The sequence below is a fragment of the Pleuronectes platessa genome, chromosome 2 (assembly GCF_947347685.1).
Source record: "Pleuronectes platessa chromosome 2, fPlePla1.1, whole genome shotgun sequence".
In the NCBI taxonomy this organism is placed as follows: domain Eukaryota; kingdom Metazoa; phylum Chordata; class Actinopteri; order Pleuronectiformes; family Pleuronectidae; genus Pleuronectes; species Pleuronectes platessa.
In genome coordinates, this window is record NC_070627.1 from 26,047,687 (window position 1) to 26,075,389 (window position 27,703).

The 27,703-nt window shown below is 41.3% G+C and overlaps 2 protein-coding genes across 2 annotated transcripts in view; one reads left to right on the forward strand and one right to left on the reverse strand.

The window, feature by feature from the left end:
• The first annotated feature begins 3,588 nt into the window (after positions 1-3,588).
• Positions 3,589-12,324, forward strand: si:ch211-112f3.4 (EF-hand and coiled-coil domain-containing protein 1). The gene is made up of 9 exons (XM_053441368.1): positions 3,589-4,353; positions 5,277-5,718; positions 5,796-5,930; positions 7,323-7,402; positions 7,644-7,785; positions 9,810-9,957; positions 11,112-11,243; positions 11,649-11,718; positions 11,799-12,324. The coding sequence occupies exons 1-9, from the start codon at positions 3,765-3,767 to the stop codon at positions 11,972-11,974; spliced, it is 1,914 nt and encodes a 637-aa protein (XP_053297343.1). The 5' UTR covers positions 3,589-3,764; the 3' UTR covers positions 11,975-12,324.
• A 606-nt stretch (positions 12,325-12,930) lies between these two features.
• The window catches only part of slc41a1 (solute carrier family 41 member 1), a 29,901-nt gene continuing 15,128 nt past the window's right edge, over positions 12,931-27,703 (reverse strand). Inside the window, exons 5-12 of the mRNA XM_053411461.1 lie at positions 25,988-26,059; positions 23,739-23,883; positions 22,617-22,763; positions 20,258-20,405; positions 19,860-19,939; positions 19,192-19,326; positions 18,853-19,001; positions 12,931-17,282 (exon numbers count right to left, since the gene is read on the reverse strand). Of these exons, the coding sequence (XP_053267436.1) occupies positions 17,097-17,282; positions 18,853-19,001; positions 19,192-19,326; positions 19,860-19,939; positions 20,258-20,405; positions 22,617-22,763; positions 23,739-23,883; positions 25,988-26,059 (1,062 nt within the window). The 3' untranslated portion in view covers positions 12,931-17,096. The remainder of the gene's footprint in view (positions 17,283-18,852; positions 19,002-19,191; positions 19,327-19,859; positions 19,940-20,257; positions 20,406-22,616; positions 22,764-23,738; positions 23,884-25,987; positions 26,060-27,703) is intronic.

The following is a 27,703-nucleotide window of genomic DNA, read 5'->3' on the forward strand; positions in this document are numbered from 1 at the left end:
CTGTTTTGTTCTCCCCTTTACTTAACCGATAACAAAATATTCAGCGCTTCAAGCCCCACCTTACATTTACATGCAGGCATACTTTGGGAAAGTACTACCATCCTGAGCAGGGACTTTTTGGGGGGTTAAAAAAGTTTCCCCAGAATCACTTAATATAGACCTTATACCCTGCAAGGATAACAAGCCCCCCTGAGCACTCCTAGTTCATGACGAGAGTTCCTGTGGTCAAAACACAGCTATGGATGAGCTGTGAATGTGTGTCGCTAACCACCAATTACTGTCTGACCACATGATTGGCCGGGAAAGTCCGTGTGCTTTTTTTTGGTTGCTCTAAATGATTCAACTTGAATTGACTCATGTCACTTCAGTTCCACAGTCTGAACAACAAATAAAATTAGAGTTAAGTTAGATGCAAATGGATGTCATGTGTGGGGACTTCTGTTTCCCAACTTGCATTTAACAATATTGTATTTAAATGATCAAATAGGTATTCAGATCAGTGTCCATGGTATTTGTAAATATTGAGCTTTTGAAGTGCTTCTAGATTTGTTTTAGATTCCACAAGAGAAAGACAAGCTGTGTTAAAAAATTTCAAAAGGATTCCTATAAGAATTAGAGTAAACTTTCCCAACATGTTGGTTCAAATCCTGTCTCAAAGATCTTTACATAGTGGCTGCAGTAGGACTCTAGTGGAACAATAATATGTCCTTCTTCTACAAGTAAACCGCCGGAACAATGTGTGAATAATTGTAATACTGAGGACATGACCTCAGTGTTGTAATGTGAAATTGTAGAGTGTGAGTAGGGCTTTAAGGATTATTTTATAATCAACTAATCTCCCAGTAACAATGCAATTACAAAGAGACTTTACAAATCCAAATACATCAGGATGATCTTTTAATTCAGCTTTCTTTGGTGTGTTCAGCCCATGGAGAGGGAACTAATACAAATTCACTCTTTTTTTTAATAATAAACATAAATAAATGAATAACTGGGACTATCTTTCCGAAGACAATTATTTACTACATTCCCAATATTCTTTGATAGTTTATTTAACATTTTGTGTTTTTTTCTACTTTGAATATGGGAAGTTAAGCTTCAGGAAATAATAATGGCAAACGGGACCATTTTCTTACATTTCTACACAAAGAAATCAATATACGTTTTTAATTAAACTACTGTCATGTCAGATGTTCTAATGAAATAAACTTGACATTGACAAAATATTACATATAATTGCTAAAACAACTGTTCAAATAAATGAGCTCAGCATTACTAATGTATTTCTTAAAAAAAATACCTGGAGGCGGGGTCCCACAAGCTGGAGGGCCTGTTCTAGTAACATGAATCCCTGTTATCTTTTTATAAATTATTTAATACCATGTTTTTATACAGTGCTGTGCAAAAGTTTTAGGCAGGTGTGAAAAAATGCTGTAAACTAAGAATGCTTTGAAAAATATAAATAATAATTGTTTATTTTTTTCAATTTACAAAAAGCAAAGTGAGCGAACAAAAGAAAAATCTAAATCAAATCAATATTAGGTGTTACTACCCTTTGCCTTCAAACCAGCATCAATTCTTATAGGTACACTTGCACAAAGTCTGGGATTTTGTAGGATTATAGTCAGGTGTATGATCAACTAATTACACCAAACAGGTGCTAATGATCCTCAATTTCACATGTAGGTTGAAACATGGTCATTACCTGACACAGAAAGAGCTGTGTAGGAGGCTTACAACTGGGTGAGGAACAGCCAAACTCTGCTACCAATGTGAGGTTGTGAAAGACAGTTTGATGTCACAGGTCATACACCATGGCAAGACTGAGCACAGCAACAAGACACAAGGTAGTTATACTGCATCAGCGAGGTCTCTCCCAGACAAAGATTTCAAAGCAGACTGGGGTTTCCAGATGTGTTGTTCAAGCTCTTTTGAAGAAGCAAAAAGAAGCGGGCAACGTTGAGGATCAGAGACGTAGTGGTCGGCCAAGGAAACTTAGTTCAGCAGATGAAAAATACATCAAGCTTATTTCCCTTCGAATTTCGGAAGATGTCCAGCAGTGCCATCAGCTCAGAACTGGCAGAGACCAGTGGGACCCATGTACACCCATCTACTGTCCGGAGAAGTTTGATCAGAAGTGGTCTTCATGGAAGAGTTGCAGCCAAAGAGCCATACCTCCGACATGGAAACAAGGCCAAGCGACCTAACTATGCACAAAAACATAGGAACTGGGGTGCAGAAAAATGGCAGCAGGTGCTCTGGACTGATGAGTCAAAAGTTGAAATATTTGGCTGTAGAAGGCAGTTTGTTCACCAAAGGGAACAAAGAGACAGAAGGATTTGAGGAAGCCTACATCCAAAGAACAACTGTGGTTAGTTCTCCAAGATGTTTGGAACAACCTACAACCCGAGTTCCTTCAAAAACTGTGTGCAACTCTACCTAGACGAATTGATGCTGTTTTGAAGGCAAAGGGTGGTCACACCAAATATTGATTTGATTTAGATTTCTCTTCTGTTCATTCACTGCATTTTGTGAATTGTAAAAATAAACTGTTAACATTTCCATTTTTGAAAGCATTCTTAGTTTACAGCATTTTTCACACCTGCCTAAAACTTTTGCCCAGTACTGTATATAATGTGATAAAATAATCAGTCATCAATCAAATGTGATTTGCGTGAATTTGATTTACAAATCACAATATGCCATATAGGGCTATAACAAGCTGTGACAGGGGAGAGATCTCTGCCCTACTCAAACCCACAGGCTCTGAACTCACAGTATAAGGGTATGCATATCATCACATCTGACAAGAGGACAGGATGAAATCATTTGCTCCTAATTAATGCTCATCTGATTCATTTTCTGCCATTTGGCAAATAGTTTTGGCCCAAGTTCTGATATACTGACATGTTGTCACTAATGCGTCATGCTTTGTAATTCATGAGGTGCTTTGTGTGTATGTGGTCTAGTCATGGGCGCGTAATCAAGATGCTCCCTTTACTTGTGGTTGACAGGTATGTGATAAGTGTTGAGGTCAAGGTGTGCGAAGGTATTTCCGCTGGGAGTTGCTCAGTTTCAGGAAACTAAGTCGCATTTGACTTCCAAGTGAAGTTTGCCTGATGAGAAATGAGAAGAGCGGGCGACACTCAGGGGTAGCGGAGTTTTTTTTTTTACATTTTATTGTTGCGGCTGCCACACAGGGAGTGAGTCAGATCCACTCAAGATCCATTCTGGTAAAGGTGAAAACTAAAACCCACCATGACTCACTTTGGGCTGCTGTGGGTTGTTTTTGTCACAAGATGACAGGAGCCACAAAATACCCTCAAACTCTGGAAACACCTCCAAAACACACAAACTCACCTGTGTGACCCCGAAGTTCTCTCTCCTGCAGAAAACTGTAGTGTACCATTACTTGATATGTGAGTTTTAATGGAGATGCGCAACAGCACCGACATTCTCGCATAACTACTTATAAACGGTGAAACCCCCTTACATGTAGTGCTACACACACACATGTGGTCAGACAGACTGCACTCAAGAGGGTGGAGTCGGTGCAGTGGGATTTCTTTCCCCACTCGAGGGCATCAGTTCTTGACTTGATGCGCCGGAAGGAATCCAAGGTGAGGCTTTCAGGGAATTACGCTGCGTAAAACGGAAGGAGGGAATGGTTTCCTGGTTTGAAGTCATATCCTGTGCTAGTTTCCATAGTTGGGCTTTTATTTGGTGACATCTACGAAGAAGAAAATCGTACTTTATGTGAAGTTATGGACTGCAGAGCATTTCCCCTGTCGCGCGTCGACCCGTCGCCGCAAGCAGCGCGTAAAAGCGAGTGGCTCCGGAGCGCTCTGGCCCATCACCACTGCCCCGACTCCGGCGTGGAGAACGAAATCGTCGTCCTGGCCACAGGCATTGACCAATACCTGCAGGAGGTCTTCCACCACCTGGCCAACCCCAACCGGGACGACACAGTGACGGCGGAGGATTTCACAGCGCTGTGCGCAGTGCTTGGGCTCAGCGGAGCTGGGGGAAGGACGAGGAAAGCAAAGGACGGGACAGGCGATGGAGAGAAAGACGAGGAGGATGAAGAGTTTAGGGATGTGTGTTCTCGGCTGCCCTGCCAGCTGTCATTCAAAGACTTCCACTCTCGGCTGTGTGGGTATTTCCGTGTGCGCAGTGCGCGCAGAGGCACCGGGGACTGCGCCGGACGCTTGCCCATCACTGAGGACACGGAGCTGGTGGAGAGACAGATCCGACTGCGGTGGCCGCGGGTCAGGCGGAGGAAAAGTGTCAGTTTCGATCTTCCCGGGGACCAGAGTGGACCTGTACCCAGTAAAAGTGGAGACCGTGAGACAGGTACTGTACCAGGACGACTTGCTGTTGCACTTAATAACATATTTCACCATCATTGCACGAACTTCTGCTTATTAGTGTATGTGATCTATAGTGACTCTGTTGTTGTACCTTGGAACTGACTATTATCTCCTGACTAATACACAGCAGGTATTGTTGTGAGGGAGGTGAGAGGGGAGGAAGCCCTGCAGGCTGAAAGCACCAATTACTGCAACTCGTTTCCCCTCCTGTCATTTTTCTCTCAAGCAGCAGCACTCCCCTCTTTACTTTGTTTGGTGCTGTCACTCCTCTTCTATCTCCTGCACCATCTGCTCTGCCAACAGTCTTTCATACAGGAAGAATAGCCACTACTGGAGAACTTTGCCCCTGCAAGTGTTTCTGGTACATTATTATATAACAATATTGATCCATCAACGTGTAAGCCTATCACAGTAGCTGCTTGAGGTGGAGCCAGTTGTAACTACTGTTGTTTTCTCCAGTGGTTCCAAGCCTAAGGGTCGGGCCCCTCCAAATTGTCCTTGTATACATCTGGAGGATCGAGTCAATCGAGTTTTTTTTCCTTTTTCAATTTAAATAAGAAAAGAGGATGAATGTTTCATGTTAGTTTGAAGGTCCTCCGCACTATTTGATGATAAGTTGCTAACCATCAGAAGATATTTGTGACCACTAGCGGATGTTAGTGACATATCAGTTGTGTACCTTAGTGTCATTGGGTGTCAATCACAAGACACTCTCTTCTAAGGCAGGCCCACCACTGGCTGATCAGACCTGGCTGTGTGTCCCAACATCTTGGGGCCCAGTTGGGGTGTTTCTTCCAGATCCAGTATTTTCTCAACAGTGCATTATAGTTTAAGCTCATCATATGTTTATGTAAAATCCAACTGTGCAAAAATAACTAATGATACCTCTTTGATTTTCCTCTCCAGATGAGGTGTCAGTTCTGAGGGAGCTGGTGGAGGACCTCCGCTCAGCGCTGCAGGGGAGCGATGCTCGCTGCCTAGCCCTGGAGGTGGCCCTCCAACGGGCCAGGAGCTGCACCCACCCTTCTCCCTCCAGCTGTACCTCCACTGTTTTGTCTCCCACAACTTCCATCACCTTTGATCAGGGAAAGCTGGTCCCAACGCACAGAATCAAAGGACAGTGCAGTGGTGCTGGATCAAGCAGGGCGAGGAGAGCGGTGAGGTCACAGGACATCAGGGACACACTTCTGAGGGAGCTGAGGCTGATTCGCTCCTCACGTGACGGACAGCTAGGGGAGGCCATCAAGTTCAATCAGCGTTTGGAGAAGGAAGTGCAGTGGGCCTATCAAGAAGTGCGCAAACTGCAGGGGGCGGAGTCCGCACTGAGGAAAGAGAACAATTACATCAGGTTAGTTTTTGTTGCTGGGAGTTTTTAAAGTTGATTGGAAGGATAAAGTGAAGATGAATTTGCGTGATCTCCAACAGAAGGCGAGCAGAGGAGGCCAGGGAAGCTCTGAGTTTGGGGCTGCAGCGGGTTCGGCTGATCCAGGAGCAGGCACAGGCTGTTCCACAGCTCCAGTCCAGGATCAGTCAGCTAGAGACTGAACTGCACCAGTACAGGTAGAAACCCTCTGTGTGTGTGGGGGGGTGGGGTTGTGAGCATGGGTGTGTTTGTGCATCCATTTACACATCATTTGCCTCTGTGCTCTTCTGATTTGAAATTCAATCCATTAAAGCCCTCAGATTAAGTTACACACATTTGAAAACTTACTTTTAGTGTAGGGTAAAATTGACATTAAATTAAATGGAAACTACTGCAATTCATGTTTTAAGAGACTTTATAACCCTTTTTTGGGATTATATCAAACAGATTAATTTGTATTCTTTGCATTAAAGACATTTCTGATGGTTGTAAGAAACATTTGACATAACAAATCACAAATATTATTCAGCTTATGTGATTTAAATTAAAGTTATTATGTCTCAGATTACTTTTTTCTGGAGAAATAGTCAACAAATCCTCCCACAGCCTTATTTTTTGCTATTTCTCTTCTCACCGGTCTCATCTACCTTGTTTCAGGACGCTGGTTCAAATTAGAAAGCTCAAAATCCCCTGTATTCTACCAGCTCAGCACAAAACTGTCCATGTCTGACTGTACCAACATACTTACAAAAATCCTGGTGGGAGTCGAACAAGCAGTGATGACCATTCTTTAATATTAAAATGACCTACAATAGAATATGTTACATGCACAGTTATCTCAACTTTCAACTTCAATGTGCAGTCCAAATGTTTTAATCCAGGTTCAATTGTAATCTGTGTATTTCAGATGTAAACATGAGGAGACTAAAAAATCTAACATGTTGATTTGCAAAACAAAATATAGCAGGTTGCTTTTACTTGCTAACAGCTCACAATAAGCAGATAACAGTGCAACATGTTTATTTCAAAAACATACAGGACAAGGGGCCTCAGGAACAGAAAAATGAGTGTCAAGCTCAACAGTTTGTTGTTTCATCAGACATAGAATGTTCAGCAAGAGTCTACGTCTAATGCACAATGATGGAAAGAATGGAATGTCTGAATCTTCTGCCATCTCTCATGTTTGCAACCAGATTTCAGATTTGCTTTAGTCTACAGCTGCCTGATGCCCTTATTAACGTATATAAATGACAAATGACTGCAAGTTGTTTTGGGCTATGAGTTTCACGTGTCTGACATGTCTCACAGTGCCATGATAAAATGAATCCGACATAGAAAGATACTGTGTAAATGACTAGGTTTACATGAACTAAAATCGGAATAGTGACTCTGCATGATCTAAAACATCACATGTGGTATCTTTTGTGACTCTACTGTATGTGTGAGTGGTATAATTGTGCAGAATTGTGTGACAACAACCTTTATTCTATGCGAGAGCAGAGAAAGTCAGTGTATAAATTACATGAGGTGGAATGACCCACATACAAAAGCACAGATTATAAATTGTTCTCTACCTTTACCTCCCTCAGGTCCGGCTGTAGCTGCCTCTTAGACTCCTTCTGTCAACAAACGCATCCATCCAGAGCAGAAGACCCCTGCAACAGGACAGGTGAGTGATGAATCACCAAGCAATGAGTGTTCAGAGATAACGTTTTCTTAACAAAGCTTTTGTTTGCAATTTGTCTTTGGGATTTGGAAAGTTTTGTATTGGTGGGTGAAACATTACTCACCCAGCAATGTTTTGCAACGACAAAAATCACCTTAAATTTATGTAAACATATCAATTCATACGTGTGCATGATCATTATGTTGTCTTTGGGCAGTAAGGTAAATGCCTCTGTTGTGTGCAGATGCAGAGTGTCTGCAGAGAGCAGTGGAGGGGAGAGCTGCCTCTGATGAAGAGGAGGAGGACAGGGGGCCAAGGGAGGAAAAAGAATGGGGCCGGCTAGAGATGAAGAAGCAAATCAGCCAACTGCACGACTGTGGCAAAGGGTTAGCAAACATTTAACACACACACATTCACGCACACAAATCAGTATCTCACCTGGTCTTTATCAGAAAAGTTATATTAGTCCAACATCATATCTGGATCTTCAGGTGGTACCTGTAATTTTCTTTGTTAATGACATGACAGCTCTCCAAAAGTGAGGCCAAAACATCTTGATCATCCCCTAGTGGCTGGCTGCGGCATAGGTCATAAACCCCTGACTTGTGATTGGTTGCATGTGTATCGCAGATACTCCACTATTAAAGGGGACCTATTATGATTTTCAGTCTTTCCCTGTCCTAGTGTAATGTATACACCAATGTATACAGTGTGCATGGTTTTCCCAAGTGTGATGAAACGGCTTCTACTGGACTTTTCTAATACTTTTACATTATATTACATTACATCACATTTCATTTAGCTGACATTACATCACATTTCATTTAGCTGACACTTTTATCCAAAGCGACAATAAGTGCATTCAACCCCGAGGGTACAGACCCAGGACGACAATAATCAAGAAAGTACAATTTCTTCAAAATAAAGCAAAACTACAAAGTGCTATAAGTAAGTGCCATTTAAGTGCTACTAAAGTGTTAGTTTCAAAAAGTTGTTAGTATTTTTTTTATTTTTTATTTAAGGTATAGTTGGAAGAGGTATGTTTTTAGTTTTCGGCGGAAGATGTGTAAACTTTCTGATGTCCGGATGTCCATGGGGAGCTCATTCCACCATTTAGGAGCCAGGACAGCAAACAGTCGTGATTTAGATGAGTGTTTAGCTCGCAGTGAGGGAGCAACGAGCCAATTAGCCGAAGCAGAGCCGAGTGAACGTGCTGGGGTGTAACGTTTGACCATGTCATGGATGTAAACTGGACCTGATCTGTTCACAGCATGGTACGCAAATCAGCATAGCTGTGGCAGGAAAAGCCATGTGAGTGAATGACAGAGCTGAGAGAGTTGGTGTACAAAGAGAAGTGGAGAGGACCCAGGACAGAACCTTGAGGGACCCCAGTAGTGAGAGGACAAGGTTCAGAAACAGATCCTCTCCAAGTTACCCGATAAGTGCGTTCATTGAGGTAGGATGAGAGCAGAGAGAGAGCAGAGCTTGAGACACCCAGGTCCTGAAGGGAGGAAATCAGGATCTGGTGGCTCACTGTGTCAAATGCAGCAGAGAGGTCAAGAAGGATGAGAACAGAGGAGAGAGAAGCGTCTCTAGCAGTGTGAAGCTGCTCAGAGACAGCAAGGGGGGCAGTCTCAGTTGAGTGACCTGCCTTGAAACCAGACTGGTGAGGGTCAAGAAGGTTATTGTGGTTAAGATAGGAGGAGAGTTGATTCTGTTGTCTGAACAGGTCTGAAGTTATTTACTTCAGACGGGTGGGTTTCTACAGGAGAGGATTTACTCTTGCCTCCTTCAGAGAATTAGGGAAACAGCCAGTTGACAGGGAAGTGTTGATAAAATGGGTAAGAAAAGGAAGAAGGTCAATGGTAAAAAAGAGCTTTTGGCTGTGGATATAGAGGCAGAAAAAGAGGAGAGAAGAGACTGATAAGCGAGCAGGTCGTCCAGGTGTTTAGATTTCCGCCATTTCCTTTCTGATGCTCGCACAGTGGCTCTGTCGGCACCCACCGAGTCAGACAACCACGGAGCTGGGGAGGACTTGCGGACCTGTTGTGACGTAAGAGGACAGAGAGTCCTCTTACATCACCCATCATACACGCAAAGCAGCTAGTCAGACAAGCCAACAAGCATAATAGGTCTCCTTTAATAAGGCACAGATTATGGTGCCTAATGAAGTAATCAGCACTAGATGGCAGCACCCACATCCAGGATATTTTGGCTTCACTTTTGTACAGTGGGAGGAAGTGGAGAGGAAGTATCTTTATATACAATAGGTGCTAGCCATTATGCTACGTGAGAAATTCAGACTTTGTGAAGTGGGTGTAGATAGTGGGTGTAGATAGAGGTACAATTGCACACACAAACAATCACACAACACACACACAACAATAATATCTCTTTTGTCTCCTTCCAGATGTCGTAACCAAACGTTCCATCATCTCTCTCAGGGTCACCTGCATGATAAAAACCTCATGAGCACTCTTAAAGACAGAGGAGGCCCGGCCTGGACGGGACCAAATCAAGAGCAGCAAGAGAGAAGCAGAGGCCTTGAAAAAGAAAAGGTGAGAGACAGATGATGTTAGCTGCAGTTAAATTAGTTCCTTTGAGACTAAGTAACATATTTAAATCAGTGTAGGCAACAGGGTCAGAGAAATAACTGTCTATGGAAAATAGGATCATATTCTAAAGTAACAGTGAATTACTAAAGAATGAGCTGAACCTTACCTTGTTAGATAAAATTTCAGCCATTAAAGGTTCAATGCTACCGGGTAAAAAGTTATATAGAGGTCATGGGCAAACACCTAGTCAGTTACTCAAGTCTCAAAAATGTTTAAGACGGAACATATTTAGGTCCTAATGTTTTTCCATTGTAGGTGTGCTAGAAATGACATATATACACACATATACATTTACACACACAAAGAATACGACTGCAACATAAAATACACCAAAAATGTATATTGTATGAGTAAAAAATAATAATTAGTGACAGTAGTTTATAGACACGGTTTTGTAAAAAAAAATGTTTTTCCTTTTTCAGGTGAAGTGATTTAAAAAAAAAAATATACAGTTGTACGTCAGTCTTTTTTTTTATCTTCTTTTCTCAATAATTTTCCAATGCCCCATCAGATTTATCATGTTAACATTTGGAGAGGCCACACGTTTATGTTAGAACCCCTGGACTAAACCAGCCAATAAGAACAACACCACAACCCAGCTGCAGTATTAACTATTCCAATATTGTAATTATGACGGGGTAATCACACTCTGATGCAGTGAACACTCATGGGCAGACATGGGTTTAAGGCTCCAGCTGTTGTTTTACTCAGATCAAATGTTCAAACACAAGAGGTCGGTAGAGAAGCAAGCAAAAGGCAGGCAGGCAAAACCACAAAGATGGGCAGGCAAGAAAAACGAGCTTGACATGGAATGCAAACAGACAAGGGTTATAAAACAAATCTGGCAGAGAAGGAAGAGGAAGGGCAGGCTATAATTCTTATTCTTATTTACAGTATTTCTTGGCAGAAAACTGCAGGAACAGGAAACTCTCTAGGTTTATAGTCAGTTACAGATTTTCCTTAATTTTTTTACAGTTAATACATTTTTTGAGATACAAGTCACTTCTAATGGAGTATTTGTGCATTGTGGAAGTTAAGAATCTGAATGCTGTCTCCGAAACTTGTATAACTTCTTTGCATTAATTTGTTCCTCCCAGCCGCGGCCTGAGGAAGAGGAAGAGGAAGAGGACGATCAGACAAGGCTGGAGGAGAAAGAAAAGACACGTCTGTCTCTGCTGGAGGAGAAACTCACAGCTGCCCTCACACTGCTGCTGCAGCTACGCAACAAGGTGCGGCACAAACACAGTTCACACACTCCTCCCACCATTCACATCAGCAGCACACGTACACACCTCTTCACTGCCACCTGGAGGTCATTGCAGGAGGCCATTTTGTGTCACTGATCCAGGTCACAGTCACTTATGCTTGAGAGCTACTTTCACCACAAATTAATTTATTCATGATTGGAATTAGGATTCTACAAATACTTTCTTATTCCATTCAGGGACAGGGGAGGTTGAGTTCAGTGAGCGTATCCCATCATGCTTCTGGGCAGGTTGCTTTCATAGGTGTGCAAACCAGATGAACAAAATCATGTTGCACTCGTGATGTGATTTGAATTTTTTAGACTCCTTTAGACTCAGTGTCCCACCACATAACATCAACAAGTTAAAATCCTGTATTTCTTTCTGTAGAACATGTCACGCAGGGTGCTGGGGAAGATTGTGATGGATGCTCTTGACGTCTGTAATAGGGCTGGAGATGGTGAGTCTGTTCAATAGCTTTCAAATAGTCGAAATATTCTGCTTCACTTTTTAAAGGTGCTTTTTAATTTCTCCACCCAGGACGATCCAGGGTCCTACAGGTAGCTGACGCTCTCTGCCTCCATCTGTCCTCTAGCGATCTTCTCGGAGACGGAGGGGACAATGGAGGTGGAGGAAGAGACAGCAGAGAGAAACTCCTGGTTACATCTCCTGGGCGTCGAACCAGCAGCCCCAACCCTCTGCTCATCTCCTGTTAAACAAGCAATTTATTAGATGGTACTTTATGGTTATCATCATCCTCCTTTTTTGGACTTGTTTGCACCCTTGTAAACTTCCCAGTTGTGTATTACACATTTTAAAACTGGTTTGAATGTATTTAAAGTTTTATTTGATTTCCTTCATTAAATGTCTTAGCGTTGTATTTAGTATTTATTTGATGTGAACAACTACAGGTAAGCCATTATGCTTGAATACAATAATGTAAATATAATTATAAAGTTTGTATACAAACCCTTGTTGGAACCTTGTGTAAGACTTAATTCACAAACCTTTGATTCCCTGTGCTTTCTTTATCCAGGGGAATAAACTTTCCGCTGATAAAACCAAACAGTAGTTTCACTCATTTTCACAGGGTTACATACATATTGCAAATGAATCAACTTTAAGGTTTCATATGTAAAACCCGCCGGGAGGTTTTAATAGTTTCTAAACAAAAGGTATGGGGTAAAAAGGACTTCACACGTGGCGTTAAAGTAATTGCTGTTGAAATGAACGTCTGTTTTTGTTCTACCGACTTTTGTGGGAAATATCTACCTTTTTAGCTTCACCAGCAAACAGTGTGTTGGCTGGTTGTTGCTGATCAGGTTGTGTACAGTTTTTTGTGCCCAGTATAATTTGTAATTATAAGTTACAGTACATAAATACTCATAACAGCCATACATAGCAAATCCAAACATTAACTTACTTTATAACAAATCAGTGAGGTACATTTTCTGTAAAATGGGTCTATGTAGATGTGCCAAATAGGGTTCTGACATTTTGATATGTATTACTACTAGAAATTTGAAGGTAAACTTTCAGCGTGTAAAAACACATTAAATATGCTTTACAAATTTAGGGGGTTGGCCTGAGTTACGAAAACAATCAGTTCATTTCCAGTAAAAAAAAAAACAGACACAATGACAGGGGAATGGTATGAAATAATATAGTCCTTTATTTCCAGCAATTTACAAAGTCCTGCAGGGAGAAAGCCTTCCTCCTGCCTCACAGAGGGAGGGCTTTTACAAGAAGAACACACAGAGAACATAACGACCTCAGCCCAAGTAAGACTGTACATGTTTCTACAGCGGTTTCTTTCTTATAGGAAACATTGCTGGCTGGGACAGGTGGACATTTCGAGTCTGAATCAAAGTCTCGATCTTGATGTGGATGTTGGCAGCCTGAGGATCAGCATGGTTCCCTGTGAGTTCAGGGGCTCAAGGGTTTGAAGCACTGAGGTTAACAAGGCAGTAGTTGGATGAAGGGTTTTAAAGGCTACGTGTGTTATATAGCAGAGGAAACATCATTTTTTGCACTTGTATTGTTTGTAGGTTGATATATTACTTCTACTGGTAATCTGATTTCAGACCTTTCATGAGCCCTGTAAATCAAACCTGCTGGTTTTCCATTCAGCTCATCCTGATTTTTGCGGATTCACGTGAACAAAAGCTTGCAACTGACGCTGCCCGCCCTTACAATCTTTATTACATTACATATCATAATCAACATAAAATAAATCTTTTATTAATCGAAACTAATCAAAGAGTTGCTACTCAGTGGGACACCTAGCTCCTGATTGGTTACTCTGACTCGAGCTTGGCTCTGATAGGTTAAGGCTTTTCTATGTCTTATAATACCTGCATGTGTGTGTGTGTGTGTGTGTGTGTGTGTGTGTGTGTGTGTGTGTGTGTGTGTGTGTGTGTGTGTGTGTGTGCGTGCGTGTGTGAAGTGTGTGGTATTAGGCACTTTGCTATTCATTAGCATCACCGGCAAGCGCCAAAAAGCACTACTGGCCTTTGCAAAGAAAAATAGAACACATTAAAGAGAAGAGAAAATTACAATAACATGATTATAAAGAAACTGAGCCAAAACGAAATTACAAAATAAACAACCTTATATATAGAATAAATATAGTATGTACAATTTGCTTTGTGTGCTTCTAAAAATAAATAGACAAAGCATTACTTGCCCTCCTTATAGAAGTATTCACAACTTTCCATTGACATAGAGGCAGAATGCTGGCACCTGGTCAGTAAGAGAGTGGAGTATACAGACTGAAAGATGACGGATCGAAGGACGCAACTTTTTCAACATGGTAAATGTCGAAAAAAGGCAAATGTGACTCAGGGTGGACGCGAGTGGGTTGGAATCCAGGGGACACAGAGCTGCACAGAGAAGTTGGGCAGTTGAGAGAATCCCTGTGGTGCCCTCTGGTGTCCATTTTGCAGATTACAGTACTTCTGTGTTTGACCAGTGTCAGAGAAGTTGCTTCATCTTTACAGTGGTTGTTTTTCTCGTGGGGAAATTCATAACACAAAACAAGAATCATCAGTAGTTAAAAAGATTAGGGGAAGGAATAAAAAGAAACAAATCACAACTGTAACATCATTGACACATACAAAAAATAATCTTACCAAAACAAAAGATTTATGACAGATTATAAAAATCACATTTTGCACATCCTATGTGCCCTGCACATGCATTCTGCTGGCCCCATTGAAACAGCACAGAGGCGACGCTGGATAAGTCAAGCATCACATGCAGGTTTCTCCTAAGACACTGGGCTTCACCTCTGGGTTAACGTCTGTGCTCTGTACAGTCTGTACTCACAGCTTCCTTTGCCGTTCCCCTCCTCACATGTAAGCCCTCAGAGAAAGAGTCAGCTCAGGTCAGCTGAGTCTGGTGGACGTTTATGTGAGTGTGAGTGTAGTTATTTCATTATTTTATGTATAATAAGAAGTTTTCTACAACTTTAAGGACCCAGTCACACCAGACACTTCCAGAGACAAATGTATTTGTATGTCTGAATATAGACATCAGACAATTAGGGAAGAAATATCTTTGCAACATGAATGTCTGACTAATGGTGTAACACAGCTAATATCCTAGCTAGCCTCAGATTCCTATAGGATGGTGCCAAAATTCAATAAATTCCTTGTTGATGCACAAGCTGTGATCAAACAATTGATGCAACACACAGTAGCTCTGCTAGTTCAGATTTTCTATGTGCTGCGGCTTTTACTAAGCCCTGGTGTTTTATTGTCCATATTGTAAATCAGCTAACACAAGCTAACACAACTTGCCAACTGACAGAAACCTTGCTGGCTTCAATAATCACTAATGGGTTAACAAATTAACAGTTTTTTTATAAGATGGAAATCCTGTTTCATTATTGTCTATTACTAATATGATAGCTCCCTCCATTTTAGATTCCTTTCACTCCCTACACTCGCAGGACTTTCAACTCAATTCAATGTGAAATATTTGCTTCACCATGGTTTGATTCAAACGGGAGCGCACTGGAAGTTGATGTAAAATAATCATTTGCAGGGGTTTATGGGATGCATAGTTCCTTCACTCAAAAGGAATGGAAACTCTACTTCTGGAAGCAGAGCAGGCAGTCATCGTTACACTCTAGAGCAGCTACATTTTGTGTGACTGGGTCCTCAGACAGCTTTAAGCACTACCCTGATCTTTAAGTGAATCTGAATCTAAAAGCAACAAAATAAAAACCAATAAAACCAACATCCTAATCTGACGATGGGACCTGTTGACCAGCCTCACAGAACATAATCAGCCCTTCTTTCACTTGAACAATCATGTGGTCCAGCATGGCCTAAATGTTTTTTAGGAATCTAAATCAAATACCTACATTTCTCAAATCATCAGCAACCAGAACCTCAGTCAGACTGTGCCAGCTGAACCCAACTGAGCACTTCCCCTGAGCACGCTAAGGCAAATAAACTCACTTTCACCCTCTGTACCAGCTGGGAAAGCTCTGTAGGTTTGTTCCAGTCCATTGCAGCATGTTGAGCCTCTTGTCACATACAGTAAGCCTGGCTTGGGCAACACAACAACAACAAGAAGCCTGCACAAGTAGAGAGTTGGCAGATGGTTTCATACGGGGGGGACTGGTGCTACTCTCATCCAATTAGGTCAAACCGATCGGTAACAAAAGTAATCAAAGTGAGCTGCGACAAACACTTGACGTGTGTGCATTTTTTCTTCCTTACAAACAGTTGTCTGCATTTTCCACACAATACTTTCCACAGTTTTGTGTTTGTTTGTCTTTTAATGAAAGTTTCTGCCGTAGGACATTTCACAACTGTAGTATTTAGCAAAATTGGTAGAAATGTAAAAGACACAGATTATTGTGTGAATGAACACACAACTATCATTGGTGTGAACATTTCAATTGAGAGGTGGAGGTGAGTCTGTTCCTGTAGCAGGCTGACTTTAGCATTTTTTAAGGCAGTGAATCTGATTCCAGGTCTGATTCCCAGTTCTCAAGTCCTTTCTTGTGCAGGAATAACCTAAGAAATATCAACCTTGAGTCCCTGCCCTGATTCAAATTGAACTATTCAAAGAAAAAGTGCTTTATCTGGTTACGTTTGTGATCCAGTCCCATGTAGTAAACCCTCCCCAAGCCTGTTTCCTGTAGTCACAAGGCAAAAGTAAAACAGAGAGAGCCTCGTGTGTTCTATTAAATTAAAAACTAAACACATTAGATTTCATGTAATATTCTTACTGTATATATGGCAAAGCACTTGGTGATTAAGCATTCTAGGCTGTTTTGAATGCGTTTTTTTTGCTTTCTTTGTCGTCTCGGTTTCAAGTGTTGAAAGTTGATCTTCAAAAAACCTAGGGCTTAAAGTCCCCATTGAAAATAATGAGGACTGGCCATCCAAATAGAACAGGTACCGATTCATATCAAATACATTATTCACCAACAATCATAATCATTGTCAATAGAGTGATAATAACAAAAGTAGTAGGACTAAGTTATTAAGTTAAGCAGAAGAGGAGAGCTGGAGTTTGTGGGGTTGGATCCATCAGTTGCAGGTATGTTGGGTGGTTGACAAGGGGATGTGTGTGTTTCCAGTGTTTCTGCAGTGAAACAAAGACTCTGACTGGATTCTTGGCAGCAGCTGTGATGCATCAGCATCCTGAAATCCTGAAGGTGAAACGCTGCCCTACTGCTCTATACCCTCAACGAGAGCCCTACAAGAGATTAGCCCTTAAATGTAGACATCTTCCAGTTTCAGATAATGGGTGAGGGTCGTCACTGTCCATGTGTGCAAGTGTACAGTTTTGTTTTTGTGCGTGTGTCTGTGCATGCATTTAGTTGCCCGCATTATTTTCTCTGTCCCCGATGAACCAGCATATGTGGAAGCAGAGGGCGAGGAAGCCGGTTCCCAGCAGGTCACCCAGGGCAGTCAGGTAGGGGATGGAGAAGTTGTCGGGGTCCATGCCTCGACCCCACATCCAGTGGACCATCCAGTCTGCCAGGTAGAGGAGGATAATCACCTGGAGCAAGACAAAGAAGAAGCATACTTTATTTCTACTGGAACCACACTCTCAATTCTTGATAAGCAACACAAATATATATAAACATGTATTCCTGGCTGGGTCAGTTTATTGGGAAATTTTTCATAATCTTACAATAATGAGCACTAATTCAACTAATCTCACGATATTTTGTGAGATTTTATCTTACAAATTGTTTAAAAAATATTGAAAAGTGACTACCAACTGTAAAACAATGCTGCAATTTCAACACTTGAATGTTAAAAAAAGCACTTTGTTGGAGCCTGATCTAATACTTAGCACCAAGTAAATAAATGTGAGCCCATGTGAACCAAAGCTAATCTTAAATCAGTGGTGCAGAATATCACAGTTTATTAGGTAAAATTATCAAGATAGTAAAATGTGCCTACAGCAGCTGGTCCATAATGTACATACAGTTATTACCAGATTGCAGCTCTGTTAATACTCTCACACTAGCACAATTGTTAAATAATCAACACTAGTTAAATAAATAGTTATCAAATTAGATTATGCAGTTTAGGGCAGGATACTACAGGCAAAAACATTGTTTTTCAGTGTACTGGTCAATTTTGAGATTTTGGTCTATTATATTTGTTCTAATGGAAAGAAAACTTGGTTTTTTTTTTATCACCAAAAAGCTCCACACAAGAGAAGATAAACCACCACAACTGGAACGTGAGCTGGGAGCTGGGAGGAGCTGCCTCTCTGTGATGACTGTGTGCTCACTGGTGCACAACAATGCATCTAAATGAATTTCTATGTATCACATCCAAAATCCTCTATTACTGCACATGGCTGCTTTTTCATCAGTTTAATCATCCAGACAAATATGAACTCCCTTTTTATTGAGAAAGTGTTTTAAAAAGTAGTATTCACTGTTGCTGTTATTATAAGTGTGCTGTTATTTACAAAATAAGGTAACAGTAAGTCTATGACAGTGGTCAGTGCTCTCCACACTGATTTCATATTCATTCAGTTTAGACTTGTGTGCTGCACCTAAGGATTAAAAGGACAACCTCTGTTTATAGCCTTTACTGTATCAAGGTGGCCCAGCATTGCCCCCCCTTGGCAGCGCCACTGCACTGATGCACATTATTCCACACAGATCAATTGGTGACTCCGCTCCTCTGATGTTTTCTAACAATCATACTTCGAACTGATCTCTATAAAAACCTGCTGAATTCATATTTATGTTCCCGGATAAACTGGGCGTCGCTTCTTCTGCAACAAAGAAATGTTAAAACACCATGCTGCGTCTAACTCTGATGTCCTGATTATGCGAGTCACGTTAAGTCTTGTGTTGTGTAGCAGGTTTAAATGTGTGTAAATAAACCCTGGAGAGCGAGGCAAACAAACCCAAAGTTAAATTCAGTCCTGTACGTGTCTTAATAACTTGTGATAAGTGCTGGTGTTTATTGTTAAAGTGTAAAGTGAGCGCAGCTGAGAGGGGGCGTGAGGAGGAAACAGACAAATTGCACTTTCTCTCGAGAAAGAAAAAGGTGTCTGTGTGCCCGTGCTAGACTCTGTGTATGTGGGCCTGTGTGTGTACCTGAAGTAGTGCAGCAGTCATGTAGATGGTGACGAAGACTGGCGTCAGGGTGGTGTGTCCACCCCTAAGGTAGTTGATGGTGTAAAGGAAGACGAGGTGACCCGGAGCAACCAGGAGGAAGAGCACACGGGCCGAACGAGAGTTCACAGCTGGAAGAGAGAGAGGAGACAGGCATTTAAACTAGTCACATGAGAAATGTTAAAAAAGGACTGTGACACGATCATATTCAGAGGAAATTAGGATTTGCTCTTTAAGGGCAGATGCTGGAACGTGAAGGCATAATGGAAAAATCGGTTTTAGAGAAACTGTGGAACATTCCGCAGCTCCCCCGTGACTTACTGGAGCCTAAGAAAGAGGTGCAGGGTGTGGGGCACTTCCTGGGGGCGAGGTTGGGATCCCCCATGGGTAGACCGTTCATGTGAAGATAGGTGGAGATACGACTGGCCTGAACTGCCACAAGGTTTCCTCCCACACCTGAATCACACGCATGCACACACACACACAAACACAAACACAAAGGGTGAAAATATGGAAAAAGAGCAAAACACCCTTAGTATTGTCATCTGGCATCGAGTCAGTTTTGGTATTTTTTGCACATGAAATACCTAAGAACTTGGCAAAAGGGAAATGCAATGTTTTTCCTTCACTTTATAATTGTGTTATCTCCATCTGTCACTTTGAAAGAAAAGTCACTTTACAAGACATATCCTTGCTCTGGCATACATCACCCATCTAACATATCTGTATGTTTACAAAACAGATGGATGTGCTGACGGAAACAGATTTAAATACACAAGAACAGACTTCTCTATATTTATTCCCCATCTCCAGGAATAAAACATCCGCATTGACCTCTAACTTAGTAGTGTATATTTGCTACATGGTTATTTATCTGCAGTTATATATACACCACTCACTTGTCCTTCTCTATAACCTCCCCAACATTCCCAAAAGGCATCGTTAATGTGTCATGTATATGGAAAGCTTATGGTCTTATGGCTCCTTACCGTTGATGACCGGGGTGAAGACAGCCATGCCAGCAAAGTTTGGGTCGGTGACGGTCTTGTCGAGGATCAGACCACCGACACTGAAACACAAACAAGTTGAAAGAACTGAAGTCATTGATTTCTCTTCCCGGCCTGTGATTATAACATAGGGAAACGCAAAGAATAATTGGGGACGTACAGTGTGTTAATTAGTAGAGCATAATATCTTATATTTACTCTGAAAAAAGGAGAACATTTATTCGCATAAATGGCATCAAGTTACAAAGGGCGATAAACAGTGTGAATATCATGTCAGTGCCTGAGAGTATGTTTACAGTATATGTACAGTAAAAGTTTCAAATATTTTGACAGTTTTTTTTCAGAGATAAAATAAAGACAATGATGCCTGCTTGCTGTACCTGCTGATAGCCATGGCGATGATAACCGGCTCCCATCCAGAGTAGAGGACCTCTCTTGTGGAAGGGATCTTCCTGGCTATCAGCACCCACAGGGGGCACAAGGCCACAAACACCGCACACACCAGCGGGCTGGCATAGTCATTGTAATCTGTAAGAGAAGAAGAAAAGGTGGATTAACACATCAAGAACATTTTACTTAGAAATCTGTGGATCATTCCTCGTCTTGAGGTTTTTTTTTAGTTTAGACGCATGCACAAGATAGTGATTGTAATACCCTAACAAGCTCACTAACAAGCAGACTGAGGAGAGTTGAAGTGTGATGATCTTATTTTCGTGATGTTCATCTTTCCAGTTACTTTTGAAGAAATTAAGTTTGGGTAAAATGTGTAAAAAGAGCTTTCGTTCATTTAAGGCAGATCATTAACGTAGTGTTGATGATTTTATTAAAATAAAAAAAATAGTGTGTGTAAAACATGTAACTGTCCAAATACTGTTTGAAAGACTGTATCAATATGATCATACAAGAGTCCTAAGGCTAAATAAAATGCGACCTAAATCAAATAAAGACAGAGGAACGTAATAGCTGGAGCCTCAAGTGGCAAATTAGAAATGTAAAAAAATATTTCAATGCCAAATTAGTGCACCAGTTAAAACCTTTTTTATCTTGACTTAAATAAAACTACAACTTAGCATTATAGAATTTATATTATATTCCATTTTTTTCTAAATGGAATATACGTGACTTGTGCTTGAGAGGACTGAGCAGGATTGTGATTGGGCAAACAGTAAGTACCTTGTCTTGTCTATAGGAGGCAGTGTAACAACTATATTAACACCACAGGAGACTACGAACCACCACAAACACTACTTTAAAAAACATAACTATGTCCACAAGACCCAAACACCAGCTGTGTTTTTGTGCGTATGAGACTAAATAACCCAAATAAGCTTAATATAGCAGCAGACTTTGGCATTTAGAGTGAGTAAGGGTGTCGTGTTTGTGGACACAGACTGACGTAAGAGTTATGAAATGACTCCACACTCAGGACGGTTTCATCAGTCCTGTGTGCGCCAGGGTTTGTTTGTCTGTGGCGTGGAACCCAAGGAACCGTGGGTTGTTTGGTTGGGTGTGTCGCTGGTGAGGAAACTATCATGGAGCGAACAATACAGCTGTGGAGTTTCTCGCCATACGACACAGCGAGGTTAGGTGTGGGCAGCTTTCATCCTTATTTACTGTGCACAGCTGGACACAGAGTCACATTTCACTCACTGTACTCTCCTGGTACGATAAAATCTTCATAGGCGCTTTTGAAGTAGCATCAATAATGTAGCCACTATGATGAGGCTTTTCTCTGAACCAGTGCTTCTGTATTAATGATTCTTTCTCGTTGGTGGGCTTTTGAGAAACTTGCTACTAATTAGAGGCTTGACAGACTTGTGAATGTAGGTCACATCTATTTTTTTTCACTTGTTGCCATGTTGCAGAATCCTTTTTGATAAAGCTTATAGTTAGAGCTAATTAGGCGGCAGAATGTTACTTGTCCTATGTTCTAAAATAGGAAGCGTTTAGTTTAAAAAGGCATAGAGGTATTGATGGCGGATCTACTGAGTGGGCCACATGGTTTTCATCGTACTACCATACAAACCAGTAGCCAGTCAGATTTACCTTGAGCCTCAGTGTACCCCCAAGTTCAGCCTGTATCATTGTATCATTGATTACAAGGCAAAAAAAAACTGATGACGCTAAGACGCAAAGGGAATTTATGACACATGACACAAGGAGCTTCTCTTTCCAGCTTCTCCTTCCTCTTCTCCATCCCTATCACATCGAAGTAAGTCATATCTCATCAGTACATGTTACTAACTTGACCCCTTCCCCGAGTCCCTTTGCTTTATCACCCGCAGATCTGGGCCTGCTGTGGCCGCACCATGGATTACGATTGGAGAATTGGAGTTTTCGGCTGTAAATGTTAAGACTTTATTCTCGTAATATTACGAGTTTCTTCTCAATTGCAACTTGTTGTAATCTTACGACAATATTTTCTAAGTCTCAGATGATCTTTTTCTGCGAGATGGCCCTAACACTCTCTCATACAAAAGACATCCATCTTTATTACATTTATCTGTTTTAGCAGTAATATTTTAACTTCAAATTTGATTTAAATAAATACACATTTATTTCACACTCTCTCCTCATGAACTCCTTGCCCACCTCTTTACAGCTGAGCACTGCACTGTCAAACAACACAACTGTCCTCTCTTGAAAAACTGAGCACAAGGCACCCATTGATGAACATTACATGAGCCTCTGAAAGTGTCCTATTGAATTCAATGTGAACTGGGTGTTTGACTGTATTACCTAGCTCCTTGTACAGTCCTGTTGAGATGCCTGCCAGCAGGGACAGGGTGATCAGGTCTCCCAGGCTTGCAGCTATTGGTGTGGCCACATTGTCAGGGTTGATGCCCACCTTCCTGGATGCTATGATCACACCGATCATGATGAGCCCTGTGGGATTTCAGGATGTCACAATATTAAGTCACCAGAGGGCACGATCAATCGTAGCTGCACATGTTGATATGTGATAAGCTGTGTGATAAACTGTGTTCTGCAGTTTCATCTGCGTTTTGGTGTTTTATGACATAGGACTTCAAACCAGTGTTAAGAGCAAAACACAGTGCAGAACATTACAAGGTATAATCAAGGCTTTACAGTTTAGAATACAGTCAATCCTAATTGAAAATGATGAATGCTAATGAATTAATCAAAACTATTTCTAATCATACTTTCTGCAATTATTTCAAGTTGCACTGCAAACATCTAATCTAATCTAAACCTTGGTAGCATGGTTAGAGAAATGCATCAGATGGGACAGCATGACGATTCAGAGAAGAGACACTTTGAACAGTTCCTCATTTAAGTGAATGTCTGACTTCTCATACAATGTCTCTCATCATGAGGTTGCCAATTATGGTTTTGAATGAAATAGCCCCAGAACTGCTGGATGGATTTCTATGACATTTGATACAGACGCTCATGTCCTCATCAAAATCACTTCGGTCAATAACTTTTTTCATGCTCCTTCAAATGGTCAAATAAAACTTTACGACCAAGCACAATTCCATTATTAGCATGCTTAATGTGATGGTGAAAATCATATCATAAACATTATTCCTGCCAAACATCTATTCGGCGTTATCCCTGGATCATATTAGCATGGCCACATTAACTCAGACTGGCTGACTTAAGCAGAGAGTTAAATGAATCACTGACAGGTCTGATGAGATGTTTACACTGTGAATATCCCTTGTATCCTGTTTAGTGACCAATTAAACCAGACTTTGTGTTGTTGGCGTCTCGGTGTCTGTGTAGATCTTCACTGCAGCTACATATATTTGTAGCACTTTGTTTAAATCATGTTTTTTTGGAGCAGTGTTCCCTCCTTGGGAAACAATGAGACGATAAAGTGAAAGGAAATCGTACCCAGCAGCAGAGAGGCTATGAATGCAGTGGCCACGCTGGATGCACACAGCAGCACTGCGTGGCCCAGCCTGAAGTGTCCCTCTGGGATCCAGCCGAAGATCACAGCAGCTATGGAGGCCAGGAACCCCACCACTGTGGCCTGGACCTGAATACACACACACATCACAGTGGTTCATGTCGCCATTGAATGCAAACAACATGTAAAGTCCAGATGTTCTGTATGAGAGACTGTGCTGTTACATCTGGGCATCAGTTACTACTCATTGTTGAAGCTTTGCCTTCATGAATAAAATATGACATATTCACTTATTCAACACCATAAACAAAAGAGGAGACGTCCATCCAGTTAAGCTTTTATTCTAAGAGAACGCCATCACTAAACACAAGATAATAAACAGATGTACAAATTTGGTAACTTTGTTACATCATGAGCACTGGTGTAAGCCCCTGTGAGGATTCTGCAGCTATTACATAACAAGCTCACTTCAAAAGACAGCCCCACAGGAGAGGTGACTGACTCACTGAGACTGAATGGAGAGTTATTTTTGGTGATCGAAATACTGATTGAATAGTGTTCAAATATTCAAAACATACACATGTATGCAGCATAAGGATAAAGGTATATCCGCTATTGCTACTGATCGACATCTGCTCATGTTGAGGCTGGTTTCATCATTCACAGAATTATGTTTCATCACCAAACTGTGGGCCCGTCGGATTTGACTCCCTTCTGATAAAAAGCAACCAATTCTGTTTGTTTTAGGTTTGAGTTAAATCAGACTGAATTTAAACATGTGAAATATTGAAGCCCTGCAACGTCCAGCTGCTTTGACAGAGGGTTGGAATTCTCTTTCTGGAAACATGGAACGTTTGTTAATATCTGTTTCTAGTCACATGCTTTGGAAAGTGTCTGCACAGTGAAGTAAAACAAACAGTGTGGAAGAAGAGGCCGCAGTGTGAGCACAGATAGTCAGTCATTACAAGGAAGTATATGATAAAACATTTGTATACTTGTAGTATTATATTACAAAATTACAGTGAATATCACTTGAATGTTTGAAGGTCCTCCAAACTAGATTGACAATAATTCACCAACCACCAGCAGAAGTCAAGGATCACCAGAAGATGTTAGAGATTACAAGCAGATATTTAGGGACATATCATCAGTTGTGTACCTGACAGAGTTATGTAGCTTTCTAAACACATTCGTTTGGTTTTAAACCTGGCTTGGTACATTTCCATATTCAAAGTGTATTTTACTTTTTGTAGCTCTTTGCATTTTCCTAGAAAAGATATTTGCTTTCCTGGTTTTAAGTTTATCTTTCTCTATAATGTAGGTTCAGTGTATCCGTAGTGGATCCCAGGGTCATAGGAAGTTGCACCCTTAACTGAGAAAGGGGTTTGTCCTATAGCCAATCATGTTGTGTTTGGGTTTGTAGGTTTTTTAAGAATTTAAGACTTGCAGTTGTTGTTTCCATTTTCAAGAAATTATAGATGGTATCAAGAGCTGGATCTAATTTTCTCTGAAGAAATGCTGATAAAAGCTTTTTAGCCATCCTAGGTCCTACAGTTCCCAGTCCACAGTCCAGTTTTAAAAAACCTGATTGGATTGAACAACTTACAGGGACGGCTGTGGTTAGGAGATGTAGTAGGTTGTCCACTAATTGGAATGATGGTGGTACGATCCCCGGCTTCTCCGATCCACATGTCACATGATCGATAAGCTACCTAAACCTAACTGCTCCTGATGGCTGCGCATGTGGGTAAATAACAGATCAGATAATAAGGGGAGTTGAGTGTGATTGGCTTACTGGTTGTGACCAGAACATGTGTTGAGAACATGCCATATATGTTCTATGTCCCCCATCATGATCATCCTTGTGTTTACTGTAAACACTATTGACTTATGTAACAACCATGTTCCCTGGTTTGGCCGTAACTTGATCCCTGAAGAGCGGTCTAGATGAGAACCAGGGTTTCCCTTTTCTATTTTTCTCTTGTTTTAGTTTAGAGAACTTTGTTTAGCTATGATGAAAAGATCGACATAAAGATATTGAATTATCCACTAGCTGCATATAAACTGAGCTTCAGAGCAATACGACCATCCAACTGAAATATATGTGATATATAACTCATGATCTGATTCCTTGCCATAACCAGATTTCTCCTGGCAGCTCGTGTGTTGAGGGCCTGTTCGCCTGCTCAGAGATGCTCCGTGACACTGGAGTGGAGTGTTCAGTGTCGTTTACCTGAATGAGGGCCAAGTTCCCAATGATCATCTTCCACATGTCCTTGGTTGTGTCCATCTGACCAATATTAGCCTGAAAGAGACAGAAGAACACACAGGGTCAACACATTATCATCTGTGTGTGTGTGTGTGTGTGTGGGTGGGTGCACAGCCCGTGTACATGCTGCTGCCCCTTGGTCCCACCAGAACAATAAAATGTCAGTTCTCTGGACAAAGACACTCTGATCCGATACCCCACCCTGCGGCCGACTCCACTTATCTCATCTCCTCTCTTTCACACACACACAAGTGCTCAAGCACGTACACATACACACCAGTGGTCTCAAGCATCAAGTATCTGTAGCGACAGTGGGCTACTGTGTGTCCAGAGCAATGATCCTAATGCTCTTCCACAGTGAGAGAACACAAACAGAGGATCTCCTTTTCCTTTCTGTCCACTAGCATTTACATATGCAGAGGGTAGAGAAACATCTGGACACATGACAACCCATACAAGTCTGAGTTCCATAACCCAGAGGGAGAATTGTGTTCTGAATAAGGATTTAAAACTAAATACATTAAATTCAAATTTGATCAAGGATGTGGAAATTCGGGTTTATGAAAATAAAATGATAGTTTTGACCATCACATCATATTTACTAGCTACAGTTTGATGCTGTTGCTGAGAGCTGGGAACACGGCGCACTTAAATCACGGGCAGTCAAGCGATTACACAGGTTGTAAACAGGCCAGCAGTTCAGATCCAGATGATCCAATCCACTGCATTTGGAGGCAAAACCAAAGAGGAGATGCCCCAAATCTCCCACGGGAAAACCGTGTGTACACAACTACATTGAGTACAGCAACGTTAAAGCTGAATCAGTACAAGCTGGATGTTAATTTTTGTTCCTTACCCTAGTAGCCAGGTAGAGACGTGACAAGAAATGTATCCTGGGGGAGACCATGCGATAACTGTCCCTGGCCAGACACAAACTTAGTACATTAAAGGGCCTTAAACCAGAGGCCACCATGTGTCCCACTGAAATGAATACTATTACTTATAGTTTCATCATTTCTCTTTGTTTTCTCTTCTGAGTAACTTCACTTTTAAACCTGTCACACTGGTGTCACGAAATGATGAAATGTTTTCATCAGTTTACATTGGTGTCTATGATCCTATCATTACTAATGTGAGTGATGGCTAAACAAGAAGATACCCCAGTTGTAGTAAACTGGAACTAGTAGAGCACATACCTCCACCAAGGACCCCCATTCTGAAACCACACTTAAATTCACTACATCTGGACTTTTATTTGGATCTATTGCAAAGTAATGCATTCATAAACATGAGTCCCCTCAATATGTCTGATTTGTAAATCAATTTCCATTGGATCACCACAGATATATAATGGGTTCTTTCTAAGGTCACTCCTCTTCTAAATTTCATGGACATCCGTAGAGCAGGTTTTTGGTTAACAAACAAACAAATATAGACGAGAACTCATTGGGGAAAGAGACTATCCTTAGGCACTAAACCAGCATTGTGGATGAAAGAGTGAATGTAATGACTTGCCAGTGTTGCATATAGTTGGACCCAGAATTATCACTCAAAATAACAACTCAATACCCTCTAAAGCTATTGCTTCATATAACCATAGCTTTTTATTCAGTCCTTATCAACCCTGCTTACTGTCATTTCCTGCGAGCAGCATTGAACCAACTGTTCACTGCCTGCTGA

What these genes read in the sequence shown, in the direction of transcription:
- si:ch211-112f3.4 (XM_053441368.1), top strand. Translation starts at nt 3,765, where the DNA reads ATGGACTGCAGAGCATTTCCCCTGTCGCGCGTCGACCCGTCGCCGCAA. An exon ending in CTGCACGACTGTGGCAAAGG is followed by an intron (nt 7,786 to 9,809) that starts GTTAGCAAACAT and finishes GTCTCCTTCCAG; the next exon opens with ATGTCGTAACCAAACGTTCC. An exon ending in CTGTAATAGGGCTGGAGATG is followed by an intron (nt 11,719 to 11,798) that starts GTGAGTCTGTTC and finishes TTCTCCACCCAG; the next exon opens with GACGATCCAGGGTCCTACAG.